The 13,507-nt window shown below is 41.8% G+C and overlaps 2 protein-coding genes across 2 annotated transcripts; both read right to left on the bottom strand.

The window, feature by feature from the left end:
• Positions 1–401: 401 nt before the first annotated feature.
• LOC135657951 (ferredoxin--NADP reductase, root isozyme, chloroplastic-like) lies at positions 402–3,868 on the bottom strand. Its single transcript, XM_065176049.1, has 6 exons — positions 3,716–3,868; positions 3,518–3,574; positions 2,335–2,673; positions 1,571–1,790; positions 1,131–1,371; positions 402–1,044 (listed from the first exon to the last, which is right to left on the bottom strand). Exons 1-6 carry the CDS (start codon positions 3,737–3,739, stop codon positions 786–788), a joined length of 1,140 nt encoding a protein of 379 aa, XP_065032121.1. The 5' UTR covers positions 3,740–3,868; the 3' UTR covers positions 402–785.
• A 2,277-nt stretch (positions 3,869–6,145) lies between these two features.
• LOC103982501 (homeobox-leucine zipper protein HOX32) lies at positions 6,146–13,265 on the bottom strand. Its single transcript, XM_009399442.3, has 18 exons — positions 12,518–13,265; positions 11,146–11,305; positions 10,482–10,594; positions 10,298–10,388; positions 10,101–10,196; positions 9,911–10,024; positions 9,718–9,801; positions 9,398–9,553; positions 9,249–9,323; positions 9,071–9,177; positions 8,784–8,976; positions 8,474–8,665; positions 8,304–8,384; positions 8,073–8,207; positions 7,298–7,626; positions 6,952–7,057; positions 6,593–6,742; positions 6,146–6,494 (listed from the first exon to the last, which is right to left on the bottom strand). The coding sequence occupies exons 1-18, from the start codon at positions 12,745–12,747 to the stop codon at positions 6,348–6,350; spliced, it is 2,559 nt and encodes an 852-aa protein (XP_009397717.2). The 5' UTR covers positions 12,748–13,265; the 3' UTR covers positions 6,146–6,347.
• Between the last annotated feature and the right edge of the window lie 242 nt (positions 13,266–13,507).

The following is a 13,507-nucleotide window of genomic DNA, read 5'->3' as shown; positions in this document are numbered from 1 at the left end:
ATATTTTTGACTTCTCCCAGTATCATTCTTTTTATATATATCGAGGTCTACTTCTTATACCTGATGTTAATTCTAATCGAGTTTGGGATTAGATTCTGAAATTAAATCAATTACATCGATAATTAGTGTGAGTCGATTGAATGAAATTTATTAATACTCTGCTCATCAAAGAAAAGTAGTTACTCAAGTCAGGTACTGGATTGAATTTGCTTATATCATATCTGGTTTTATCTTTATCCTTTGCTGCATTTCTCATATATTGGTCAGAATTATTCATAAGAATTAAAGGTTTCTATTCATCCTTTTAGCAGAGTAGGAGTCCTGATACAAATTCACACAAATCAAACAGAATGGCCTGACCTTTGCAAATGATATCACTTAAATTGTTGATACTACACCTGTGAAAGAATAAAATATCGACGACTCTGCATTATGGCCAAGTAAGAGTTGAGACAACCATCAAACACTACCTAAATGCTAATAATCCAGACAGCCTGCAGAAGAACAAAAAGAAGAAAAGCATTTGACAGAACAATTTCTTGATTATTGGAATTTCAACAAATTTGACCACAATAACTGTTGATTTATGTGTCCAGACCAATCTCCCCTCTCCAGTAGGATGAGCCTAAAGTCAAAGCTTAGCTGCTCCATATCTTGATCGAGAATTGGCAGAACTCAACAGATGAATGAACGTTCCTCTGTGAAAGGACCATAAGAATCTGACAGCTGCTACCTAATGAGAACATAATCACATGCCCAGAAGATGTGATGTAATGCATTTCATCTTAGTAGACTTCAACATGCCATTGCTTATTCTTCTTAAGCTGAGAGAGCTTAGCATCCCAACTTTCTCCTCTCTGTTCCGCCACCCTCTTTAGTGTATCTTGAATTCCAGGCATCATCCCTTTCAGACCGCAAAAGTAAATGTGTGCACCTCCATCTAACAGCTTGAAGATTTCATCACTGTACTCCTCGATCTTGTCCTGGACATACATCTTCCCACCATTCTTGTTCTTCTGTTCCCTGCTGAGAGCCTTATCAAACCTAAACATTTCATGGGTACTGGTTAAGCCAATATAAAGGAACTTTAATAACCAATATGATGAGAATGTAGAGCATTGCCCAATTACCTAAAGTTATCAGGATAGTCTTTTAGGTAGCTGCTAAACTCATCATCATAGAGAAGGCTGTCAGTATTTGCAACCCCTAGGAAGAGCCATGCAAGGCCACCAAACTTGTAAGTGGTCACAGCTTCCATGAACATACGGCGAAGGTATCCACGGAATGGAGCGACACCTGTCCCTGTCGCGATCATGATATGGGTGGCATTTGGATCACCCTCTGGTAGCAGCATAATTTTCCCAGAAGGTCCTGCAATAGTATGTAAAATCCCGATAAATAATCAGTAAACTCGATTATCACAAAAGAATAACCAAGTTAGTCACCTTGCACTTATAATTTTAATTTCTGACTTCCTGACTTGAGTACATTTAAGTAATTCAGAGAATTTTCTTCAGAGAAAAGAAAACATCTACAGAATATTATTTGACTTAAAACAAACATGTAATACCTGTGAGCTGAATCTTGTCTCCTGACTTTGAGTTGCAAAGAAAATTGCTGCAAGTGCCATTCTTTGAAGGATCCTCCTTTCCAGTCTCTGGATCATAATAGATAGCTCGTCGGACACATAAGCTGGCCGTCTTGCCATCAAACGAATCCCCATACCTAGTTGATGCAATAGAGTAGAGACGCACATTGTGGGGAGATCCAGGTTTCTTTGGGTTCTCACCCTGCAATAATAAATCGATACAATCAAAGAATAAAAATATCACAAAACAATAATCAGATATCAATAAACTAAAATTTGCTTCTGAGAGCAGAAATAACTCACAAGCACCTCATTACAAAAACACTAAAAGATGATTCATGCATGATGCAAATTATAAATTTGTCTAAAGAGGGCAGTACTATACTTAATAATAGCTCAGCCTTTAGAAAGGAGCAACAAGGTTGCAATTGTGTGTCAATGTGTGTCTTGGTAGAAAAGTGTCAAATTTGTCACAAATATTCAGTCTCTTTTGTTGGTTATGATCATAGATAACTATCTAAAGGGTGAGGAAAGAGAAACATGTCTTGTATGAGTTGAGTGGGTATAATGAGAAAATGGACATGGAAATGGAAGTATAACATATATATATAAAAGACAATTAATTGAGAGAGGAAAACCAAGTAAAATTTCATAACCTCCACAGGGAGGCAAAAGAGGAGGTAACATTAATCAAAACTTGAATTTAGAGATGTCTTGGAGGCAGGCAACAAGAAATAGGTACTTACAGGAGGAATGATGCCATAACTTTGCCCTTCCCAGTAAGGTACATTGCCACCATGATCAATCACAATATGGCATGTCTCACCAGGCGCTTTCGGACCAACAAGTCTCTCAACTGAGACAATTGTTGCTGTGTACGGTTCTTTGGGTTTGTACAGATTTAGCGGGGGCTCATTAGGATTCTCAAGCTCCAAAGGTTGAACTGGAATTTTACTTCGGACTGCTTGTTGGACAGACATAGACATCACCTTGAACTGGTATTTTGTTGATGAATACCTGCTCTTCAAGTTTACAGATGACAAAGTAATCCATAATTTATTGTCGAAGCGAAGTTTATTATGATCCTGAAAGAACAAAACAAAACCAGGGCCATCAATCTTGACATTGTTTGCAAGATAAAGAAAAAGGAAGATAATTCCAACAGTGTAATTGTTCTGAAGATTAGGCTGGAAAGATTTAATTGAGTTTCTAATGATCAATGTGACCGATGAATCTACATGCAATATAAGGTAATAATAATCAAGAAGAATTTTTCTTCCATGGGAGAAGTGATATCAGCCATAGTTCAGAATTAGTTAGTGTCATGCAGATGCAATTCACCAAATTCTGAACACATATTTAAAGAGTCTGCAAGGAAGACAAAAAACATTGATAGTGTAAGGCAAAAAGATTGAAGGCACCAAGCTAACAAATAAACCATGTGTTGTGAAATCATTCTATCAAAGAATCCAGTAGGTAAGTTACAGCAAATCTTCATGTTATTCAAATCATCTGTTACAGTGATTTTATGCCAGGCATCTCTTTCAGGTTTGAAGAGTCAGGTTAATGGTCTTTTAACACATTGACTTCAGGTCCCTTGCATATTAGAGAACACTTGGAACAAGAGAGAACAGAGAAGAGCAAAGTTGAATCTTTTTCCCTTGTCATTTTCCAGCCATTATCCAATTTCAATCCGAAGCCCGGAAAAAAAGAGGATTGTATCAGAAACACCATAAAATTTTGTCGAATCTTGGTTTTGTCAGATCTTATGAGCATGGATCTATACTGAAATGAATAGCTCAGTAGCATGAAAAGATCCATACTTTCCAGCAACTTAATGACCTAATGTTCAATCGCTTGCAATTAGTCTATCACAATAGCAACAAAGCACTTGCCAACATCTAATCTCGACAAGCATCAAAATATCACCTTGAATCCGGTTTTCCTCAGCGACGCATCCTTTCCGACTGATGGCGACACGGATGCCTGCCAAAACAATCAAACCAGAGATCGCTACAACAGACTCTTAAGATGAGATGAATCGACAACCAAAATCTCCAAGAAAACGACCCCAAACAAAATCAAGATTTTTGTACGACAGTGAGGGATAGGAGCGATCGAGATTACCCGAGCTCCTAAAGCGTGCGCCATGGTCGCGAGATCGCTAGTCCTCCTCCACCTCCTGCTGCTCCTTATATAGAGGGTTTAGGGATCGGGAGAGGGGAGAGGGAACCCTTCGCGACGAGGAAGGGGCGGGCAGGAAAGCAGCCCTTCGTTTTCCTCTAATCTCACCACCTTCCGCTATGCTTCGAACTACCGCATTTACGATAACACCCTCACGTTCGTACGAATCCCGAAGTCCTCCGGCATGGTTGGACTATTTTACCCTCCCTCGTATTCGTACTATAATCACCCGACATTGCCCTCGGTCTTCCTGTGGACAACCGTTAGATGGAACATCGACGGCTAAAGGATAATCCATCACAGGGGTGTAACAGTAATCATGTTATTCGAGCTTACGCTGTTCGTGTTAGACGACTTTACCCTCTGAACGAGCTATATTCTCAGGACTGTGTCCTTTAGATCGAGACAGACGACCGTCCGTTGGAGCATCGACGGCTGAGGAACACTACATCACAAGGGTAGAATGATAATTACAGTACTTGTATGACCTTACGTCTCCATCAAAGGACAATTCCACTGTAGGTGAATGGGAGGGTGAGGGAATCTCGCAACATTAGACATAATATAGTGAAAGTAAATAAACCCTTATATAAAATTTATCCACAACAAATTGGTAGGCATTTAGAAATGTTTGATTTTCTATAAATAAATTATTATTATTATTATTATTATTTTATTAAGTTATCCTTATCAGAAAATGAAAGAACAGAAATCCCTATTAAGTTCATTATTGGTTTGTCTCTTCAACATATTTGCTCAATTCTAATATCATATTTTATTATATTATAAAAATAATTTGTGCAATCTCTAAAAACTCATACTATATTGGTTGGACATTAGTAAAATAAATAGAATAATAAATAAATAAATATACTCAGTGCATAAAATTTTCGTCAATATGGATTTGAGAAGGATCAGATAGTATCAGGAAAATAAAATTAGTTGATATAAATTAAAATAGAAACTTTATTAGATAATGTTTTTTTGTGGTAGACTATCAATATATAAAAGATGTACATAAGGTTTCACACAATGCTTTCATGCATGGCCATGGCCATGGCCATAGGATATGGACATGCATAGCTATGTGGCGTTTTCGTGATTAGACGTATATATAGGGTCGTATTTATTTAGATAGCGGGGGGACGTCATGCGCGTGCTCGCCGCCTGCTGCCGTCTCTCTGACACGGATGGGGTGAGCAGCGTGGCTTTTGAGGGGAGGAGGAGGATGCGGTTGAGAGCACGAGGGACGGCTTCCGACGATGTGAGTCGCGGTCCAGCCTTCCGCGGCGGGCCCCGCCGCCGGACAGCGATGTGACAGGCTGAGAGCTCCGCCGCGTGATTCCCGGCCAAGAGCTGAGGAGATCACTTCTGATGGAGAGATGGAGGTGATCCGGACAAAGCAGGCAATCTCTTCCGCCTTCATTCCATTCTCTTTTCGCTGATGTTTGCTGCGATGGGACGTCCCGGACCGTCTGATTTGCGCGGCAGCGGCCGTGCGTCTCCCGGCTACGGAATTGTCTGCCGACGGCGGTGATCAACGGCGCTTCTGTGAATCGGAACATCGCGAACAGCAGGCCCAACAGGAGGGTCCCACCAAGGGTTTTTGACAAAGCAGCGGACGGGTATACGATAGGGTTGTCAACCAAAGGGCGATGACAGCGACGCTCGGTCTCGGATCCTATGTTTGGACCGCTACACCATGCGATCCCAGAAGCAAATCCTAGCCGCTCACCGGTGAACACATGGCATCGGGATATCCAGGACAGGATTGTTCCCATCATCGACTGGTTTACCCACTGCAAATCGGGCGGGTCCCACAGGAAGCTCGTCAAATGACAGGGCGGGGTAACGCAACGGGTAGCCGGCATCAGTGAACCAACCGGCGCTCGCTGTCGGATCACATGTTCGATTCGCGTCAACCACGAAAATTGCAGCACACGCGGCCGGCGAATTCTTTTGGAGAGTTTCGTACCACAGACGCCGGCCTTATCTTGTCGGGCAGCGAAGGCGACGAGGGTTCGACGACAGGCCGGCCAACATCCCTGACATCATCGCACGGCGCACGGAGCATAACGTTGCAGGGCAAATCGCGGCCGTTAATGGCGGCTGATGGGACGGCTCCGCAGCGCTTGAGCCGGTGAAAAGACCGCTCGTTCTCCTTCCCGTGTTAGTGTCGTTTACCGCACTGCTTTACCTGCATGAAGCTGCCGCCGCTGCTGCTGCTCCCAGAAACAACGTCGAAGAGGAGCCTTTTCTGGATCACAGGACAGCTTCGATTCAAGTGTATTCATGAATAGCATTCAAACCTCTCTTATCACTAAACTTCCATCCTGGGAACAAGAACAAGCAGGCCATCACCACTCACTGACAAGAGAGAAGATGAAACATATATAAACAGAGTACTCCCATGGGATCACATTACAGAACAGTCATTTTCCGCCATATAGTATCTTGGTAGAGCTTAAAAGTTTGGCAGTAGCTTTTCAGAAACCATGGCTTCAAGCAAAAGGGATGAGTTCTCAAGTTCCATCCACTACTAGATAGTTTAGAGGACTAGACCTGCTCTAGGCATTCAAACAAAAGACCAGTTCACAAACATGAAAGCCAGACAATGGGGTGAATCATCCTCATCAAGGACTTTCCATGCCACAGCCTGTTCATAAGACGCCGGCCTCCCCATGCTTGACAAGCAGATACCAGCAGGAAGATGAGCAAAGCCCTATCGTAATGCAGAAAGATGTGTCGGTTTCAGGAGGTTTACATAATGCGACACAGATTGTGAAAGGAAGAAGATACGAGCATCGGTCATTTGCTTACCTGCTGCATGATCTTGGGGAACTCCGAGCAAAGCACCTTCCGACCATTGTCATCAAGAATCTTTTCCAGTGTAATGTCCTGAAGAGCTATCAGGGTGGTTTCCAGCATATCCAGACCAGCTTGATTGGAAAAGGTGAAGACAGGGGCAACCTGCCAAGAAACATTACATTTTGATCATGGTAATATTCACCAAAATTCTATGCCAATTGATCGCCGATAATAGCATTGCAAACCGAGTAAATTTCCCACAAATGCTACAAACTAATATGAAAAGTTAAAAATACATGAAAGTTGACTCCAGATCTAAGATGTGCTAATAAGGCATATGACAGAAAAGTAATGTGCACACTGTGACTTGCCTTCAAAGAACAACACATGATCGCATCCGAATGGTGCCAAAGCAATTTCAGCGATGAATCATTTGCTTGCGAGTCCACCTGAAAGAGCTCAGCTCCTGTATGAACCCTGAAGTGATTGAAGCCAATCCATTAGACAGATAACAAAGAAATTTAACTCAAGAACTATAGATGATGTTGCAGATGGACAAATTTTCAAATCAATTTTGATTGTTGCATTTATGTGATCAAAGTGTGCAAGTAGAGTGCAACTCATGATACCCTACTATACTATAACTTTTAAATTAATGGACCATAAGATGTTATAGTAGTAAAATATAGAACCACATCAAGTACACAATTGGATCACCTGTAGCTCTGAGAAATCCATCGTGCCAGAGTGTGAGCTTCTGGAGAACCAGGTGGGTGCTTACCGCCAATCTGACAACCGGGACGAGAAGGTGCAATTGCCATCGCAACTCTCTGCACTGAGGTGACCACACTTCTAACATATTGCCGGGCCATTGCTGCCACACTATCTCGGAGGTGATTCTCATAGGTAAACTGGAAGGCTATTGTGAGGACTGATCGCAGGTTATATGTAGTTGAAGCAGTCTCATTAACAGAGCGTGATGTGGCACCAGATCCAACTTCTAGTGTGGATGCCAAATCAAGTGTTCGTGTAGTGGCCGGAGAATCCTGTAACATTGTTGAACAAGATGAAGGTAAACATTCGAGGAAGTCGTGGGGTAACTGGTCAAAGTTTTGATTTAATTAATTAAACAAACTTCTATCCAGAATTAGTAACATCTATCAGCAGTAGTAAGTACAATCCAAAACTAGATTCATGCAGAAAATGATATAGCTTTTCTAGGTTAATTCTAGCATGTCTAACATGTGTTTCATCTCTAGTGAGAGAACAGTCAAAAATCAAAGAAAAAGGCTAGAGAGAATAGTCAAGAAGCAAAGAAAAAGCAAAAACATTTAGGATAAGATTAGCTTTTCTATGATGTGAATGCCTGATTCATATCTAGCCAGAAAATAGTCATAAAGCAAAGAAAAAGAATTAGTTTTTCCAGGAAATGAGGTCATTAGAATCAATCTGCAGTAAATTTCTAGAAGACACTTGTGTGAAGATACCCAACTGTTTTAGGGTCCAGCGGTATGACACGAAAACCTGATGGTAGCAAAGGAAGATTATCATCAAAAGATTCATCAATGGGTGCAAAAACCAGCTGAGCACAGGCACCAACAGCATTTTCTTCCACTCCACTGCAAAGCTGCAATCATGTATTTAAGGACAAAATCATTTACCCAAAAAAAGAAGAACTCACTGAATCCGTAGACAGTGACAAGGCAAATTCCACAAGACAAACCTGCAGCAAGTACATATCCCTTGACAAAATGACATCATCTTGGTTAAAACCATTACCCTCGAGCCTAATCACCTCCAAGAACTACAGTTAAGGAAATCAGTGTGTTACATCAGAAGAAAACAACAACGAGAAGTGCAAGATATTGCTTTTAGAACTAAAAGGTGATCTACCTCTTCATTTTCTGCAGTATGTGCAAGAGGAAGTATCACCTGACTGCCCAAGAACCCGCTATTGGGCCTAACACCAGGAACCGCATATGAGCCAGTTCTCAATGATGCAGCAGAATAAGCATCTACACCACAATCAGCCCATTCTGAACGATGTTCCCTCAAAAAGCGAACCAATATAGCAGGTGGTACATTCTACACAGCAAAAAACAGTGAGTCAGTTAATAATATTAACCGAACAAGAAAGAACTTATTGTTGAATACATCCCCGTAGAACGATGGAAAGTCCTGAACTTAAGGGTGAAAACTAAACCTGCAGCAACATTGATGCTTTTGCACAGAGAACACCACTTCCGAGGGTTGAATATATCGCCGAGGGGTTAACATGAGACCCAAAAAGTTTATTTGGGGAAGAATTTATAGCTATTGTCACATCCTCAACACCATCACTTCCCAGTAACGACCAACCATCATCAGCAAATCCATTCACAGCATCATTGAAACCTCTGTGGATAACCATGAAGATTTAGTGTCAATACCTTAAGAAGATGCGGCTGAAAAAAATATGCTTAAGTAAAATATGGCAACTAAGCCAATGACCTGCTCAATCTCTGACTAAAGGCCCTTAAAACAGCAGGTTGCCGCCCCCCACCAAATGGAACTTCACCACTGGTCTCTTGAGCAATTTGTTTTAGGTGGCGGAGTGCCTGAAAATTGGCCAAGTGAGACTTCAACATAGGCCGAATGAAATGCTTAGTAAATAAGAAAAGAGACTTACAGCAATGGTTGTTTTCTGTGCCAGTATCTTTGGTGATTCATACAGGGGTCTAAGAACCTCAGGTACACTCCATGGCTAAAACATGAAATATCACATCAGCCAGATATTGTAATAAATCTCAGTAAGAGTAGAAAGCCCAAGAAACTCACATCTAAATCAACATGGTCGACGATGTGAATCATTGACCCACCACCTTCACATGGCCGAATTAAATAGCCACTAGAAAGCATTTCAGCTCTTACAAAATTTGTAGCAGCTGGCCCAGTGGGACCACCAGTTGCAGGAGTCAATGACCTCTCACAGATCTAAAAGAAAAGTCTTGTGTCAAAAGGGCCATCCAAATTTGGAAATGCATGTCAATAAATGATCACCATGTACTGCCACGTCTGGTGATCAAGAACAAAAGCACCAAAGACTCCCATCTCCATATGAAAAAAGTGTCAATTCATAATAGATACACAACTCATACCACAAGACTGCCATCTTCCAGTGCTGTAGTATATCTTAGCGTCCAAAAGTCTCGTGCTGCTGCCAAAGTAGTAGGTGCATATGTCTGATTGCAAGAGATTAAAAAAGGTCAAATTAATTTACGAGAAATGAAGAAAAGATAATAAACCTTTCAAACTTCATACGAATAGCAGGATAAGCAAACAAGCACAGACCTGCATATATGTAAGTTCAATATTCCCTCCATTACCAGTGGGAATTACAGTAAGCACATCGAGGCAACGGCAATCACGATACCAAGATGGACGATCTTTGAGAACCTCTGCAACCTATGAAGCCCAGCAAACCATGAATTGCATAACAAAGAAAGAAAATTGCAGCAACAGAAGTTAAGCAATGGAGTACCTTTGCGGGTTCTAGACTCACAAGGCCACAGGCTCGAGCTGCTACCCCACCACAGTTGTGGGAAACAGCAACGATTCCAATAGAATCCGGACCAGGCTATAGTGAACAACGAGAAATCAGTTTGGGTCATATATTTCAGAAACAATCAATTGACAGAAGCTGAAAGCAGTTAGATAGGATATCTAATGAAACATCACCTTCATCCCAACCATCTGAACCCACTCGACAGCAGTTCCAGTAGCCTTTGACAGGAACTCTGCCAAGGTCTCCTCAGCGATCGCAAGAAGACTAAACATAAATGTCCCAAAACACTGTGTTAGAAGAAGACAAATGGCAAAGGCAATCTAAACCAGAACCATCATAACCAGCAAGTTTGATTACCCAGCTGGGTTATTAGCATCCCTCTCTGGATGCTGTGAAGTTGGGTTTTGTTGATGGTGGTGCTGACCACTTGTGACTACAGATTCACAGCTAGCATCAGTCGCAACAGATGGCTGGATATTCATAAACAAAATGTTCAGTCCCAAACAAAAGTGCTAAAGTTCAACAGTGCATGTGAGATTCTGAGTTGAACATGGAAAAAACTTAAGCTCGTCGTATACACATTCCACTCAAACAAAAAGTTTAGATTGAACTATGCAAAAACAATATTGTAAGGTATTGTGAAGTATGAGAGAGTCAATGGGACATTCTTAGTTGAACATGGAACAAGAAACATATACTCATCTTTGCAACACACTACCCAAACGCAACAAGAACAGAATGAACCATGCAAAACCAAGCATATCCAAGCAATGGTTTGCACGCGTCCAATCAATCATTAGATGAGAACATTCAATTGCAAATGTTTAAATATTTGTTCAATAGGCCTAGAAACTGGAGAACTACAGCAAGAAGACATCATAGCTTAAAATAAGTTCTTGAAAGTACGAGCTGCAGGCTTTGATCACTGGAAAACAAAGTAGGTGAAAAAGCATAAGAGAAATCTGCCATTACCACATGATAAATCACAATAGAAAGTAACATACACAGCATGCAGACTTACACTATGCAGTTGTTGGCGCATGTATCCATTCTCATATACAAGTTGAGACACCTGCTTCTGCAGTCGGTCATTTTCCTCCATCAACAACTTGTTCATAGCAGTGAGCTTGCGATTTACTGTTTGGAGACGAGAGGCCTCCTTTCTTTGCTTCTCTCGACATCTACAGAAAAGTGTGAATATAAGTACCAAAAATCTACATCCAGAACTATACTTTCATGCTAAATTCTATTTGAGATAACATTCGGTAAAACATTTTTCAGAGCAATTCACCTCTAACCAGCAAGTTTCTAAATATCTTGACAATATCAGACAAAAATAGTTATGGGAAAGGATCAAAATCTTAAGAACCTAAACCCTGAAGATTCCAGGGCAGTTTTCGAAAATATTGCATGTTTTGCAGGTATCTTGTGGTCTTGATATGATTATTATCATCGTGTAACCTCTTACATAAATCTCATCAATAAAATAACATTGTAAAGAAATACAGACCCACTGATGCTCAATGGCCTTTAATTTAGGAGGGATTAATTAATATGCATTATCATCAACTCGGCCAAAATCATTACCCATTCCACCAATTCAAATCTTGGCAAGAAAATTAGAAACTTTATAATCAAACACTCAAATGAACAACAAAAAAAGATAGTCTTCTGAAACCAATCAAGCAGCAGTCTTCGGCATTCAACACTCTTAACCCATTAGAAACCTGTCAGTGAACAGAAACAGAACAGGTTTCTAGAAACTATGCAATAAGTTGGCTGCTTTTCGCATAAGAAAAGACTATTATTAGGCACCGGCTTCGATATCCTCAGAATCATAAAGGGGATTAAGATTAACAAATTGATTAAGCAAGAAAAAGACAATATTAAACTACATACCAGTAATACCTTGCAAAACACTCAAAACACTTCACGGATCCAACAAAAAAGAATGAAAAATTCGATCTTTCCAGATAAGTAAAGAATCCACTGGCATTGCTAAAAACAGCAGAAATGTAATAGTTTCTAGTAAGCTGCCTCTCTCACTATGGAATTCGGGGCACTTGCATATGGAAAAGTAAAACAGCAACGGAGAAAGATATTTCCCAGTTGAATGCCCACAAGTGACTCAAGATCCGAACCTTCTCCAAATCAAAAGCTTCTAGTTTATACGAGAAAAAGAAAGGAAAAATGGAAGTCGATGCAGCAGCTCCCGTGAATATCAGATGGCCTCATACTGTCAAAGCAAATCGGCTAAAAATCCAGCGGATAAGAAAAAGGGATCCTATAAATACCAAGCTCAACACACGGAACAAGGACAAAGATCGACACAAGAACATATTTTTCCCAGCCAATTCAAAATTCCATCGACAGGTGCTCCATCGATCCTTTACCTTCTGTTCTGGAACCAGACCTTGATCTGCTTCGGCTCGATGTTGGAGAGGATGGGGCATTCCCGTATGAGCTGCTGCCGCCTCAGGGAGCTCGGCTTCGGGCACTCGCTGTAGACCCTCTCGAGCGCCTCCACCTGCTCCGGCGTGTACCTCACGTACTTCCCCGAATCCATCGCCGCAGCCTGCTGCAGCCCCTTCCCCACCTCCTTCCCGCTTACAACCATCGCCATCTCGCCCCTGCAACAAGACCCCTAAAAATCCAACCTTTCCCCACCCAACGCACTCACCGCCCTCAGAAACCCCACACCACTCCTTTCCTCCGTCTCCTCGGCAGCGGGCGACGCATCACCGCGCCTCAGGAACTCCCCGCCGAAGAGGGATGCCCCATCTTCCTCTGCTCCGGGGCGGCCATTGCTCTGCAAAGAAGAGGCAACAGCAAAGAGGAAGAAAGCGGAAAGGAGGCGTCTTGCTCCGGATTCGTGTGGGATTGGCTTCCCTATGCTTTGTATTTGGCTTTTATCGCCAATGTGGTAGTGGTGACGGCTTTTGTTTTGGTGTTCCGCGCTGGGATGCTTTAAAGTGGGCAAGAGCGGCGGTGTGTCCTCTCTCTCTCTCTCTCTCTCTCTCTCTCTCTGATTCCTTCTTTTTGGTTTGACACAGCGTGAGGATTTCTATTCTTTTGAAGAAAATGTTTTGGGTGTTAGAGGAATTGTTTATGGTTGTGTATGTTTGGAGCTGCTCTCATGCTTGGCCTGCTGCTGCTGCTGCTGCAGCTGTCTCAGTGAAAGGGAAACATATAAACAAACAAAGTGCTTTCTCTCCCTTCCATGCTTAGAAAGAGAGAGAGAGGGAGGGAGAGAGAGAGGGAGAGAGGAAAGAGATGAGATGTTGGTATGTGGGAGCAGGTGGCATGGATGGCATGATGCATGTTGTGATGGGCAGAACATACATGACCTGAGCTGGTCTTCTTTCTTACTCTGCTGTTCTCTC

The sequence above is a fragment of the Musa acuminata genome, unplaced genomic scaffold, assembly GCF_036884655.1.
Source record: "Musa acuminata AAA Group cultivar baxijiao unplaced genomic scaffold, Cavendish_Baxijiao_AAA HiC_scaffold_326, whole genome shotgun sequence".
Lineage (NCBI taxonomy): Eukaryota > Viridiplantae > Streptophyta > Magnoliopsida > Zingiberales > Musaceae > Musa > Musa acuminata.
This window is presented reverse-complemented; position numbering and strand designations above follow the sequence as displayed.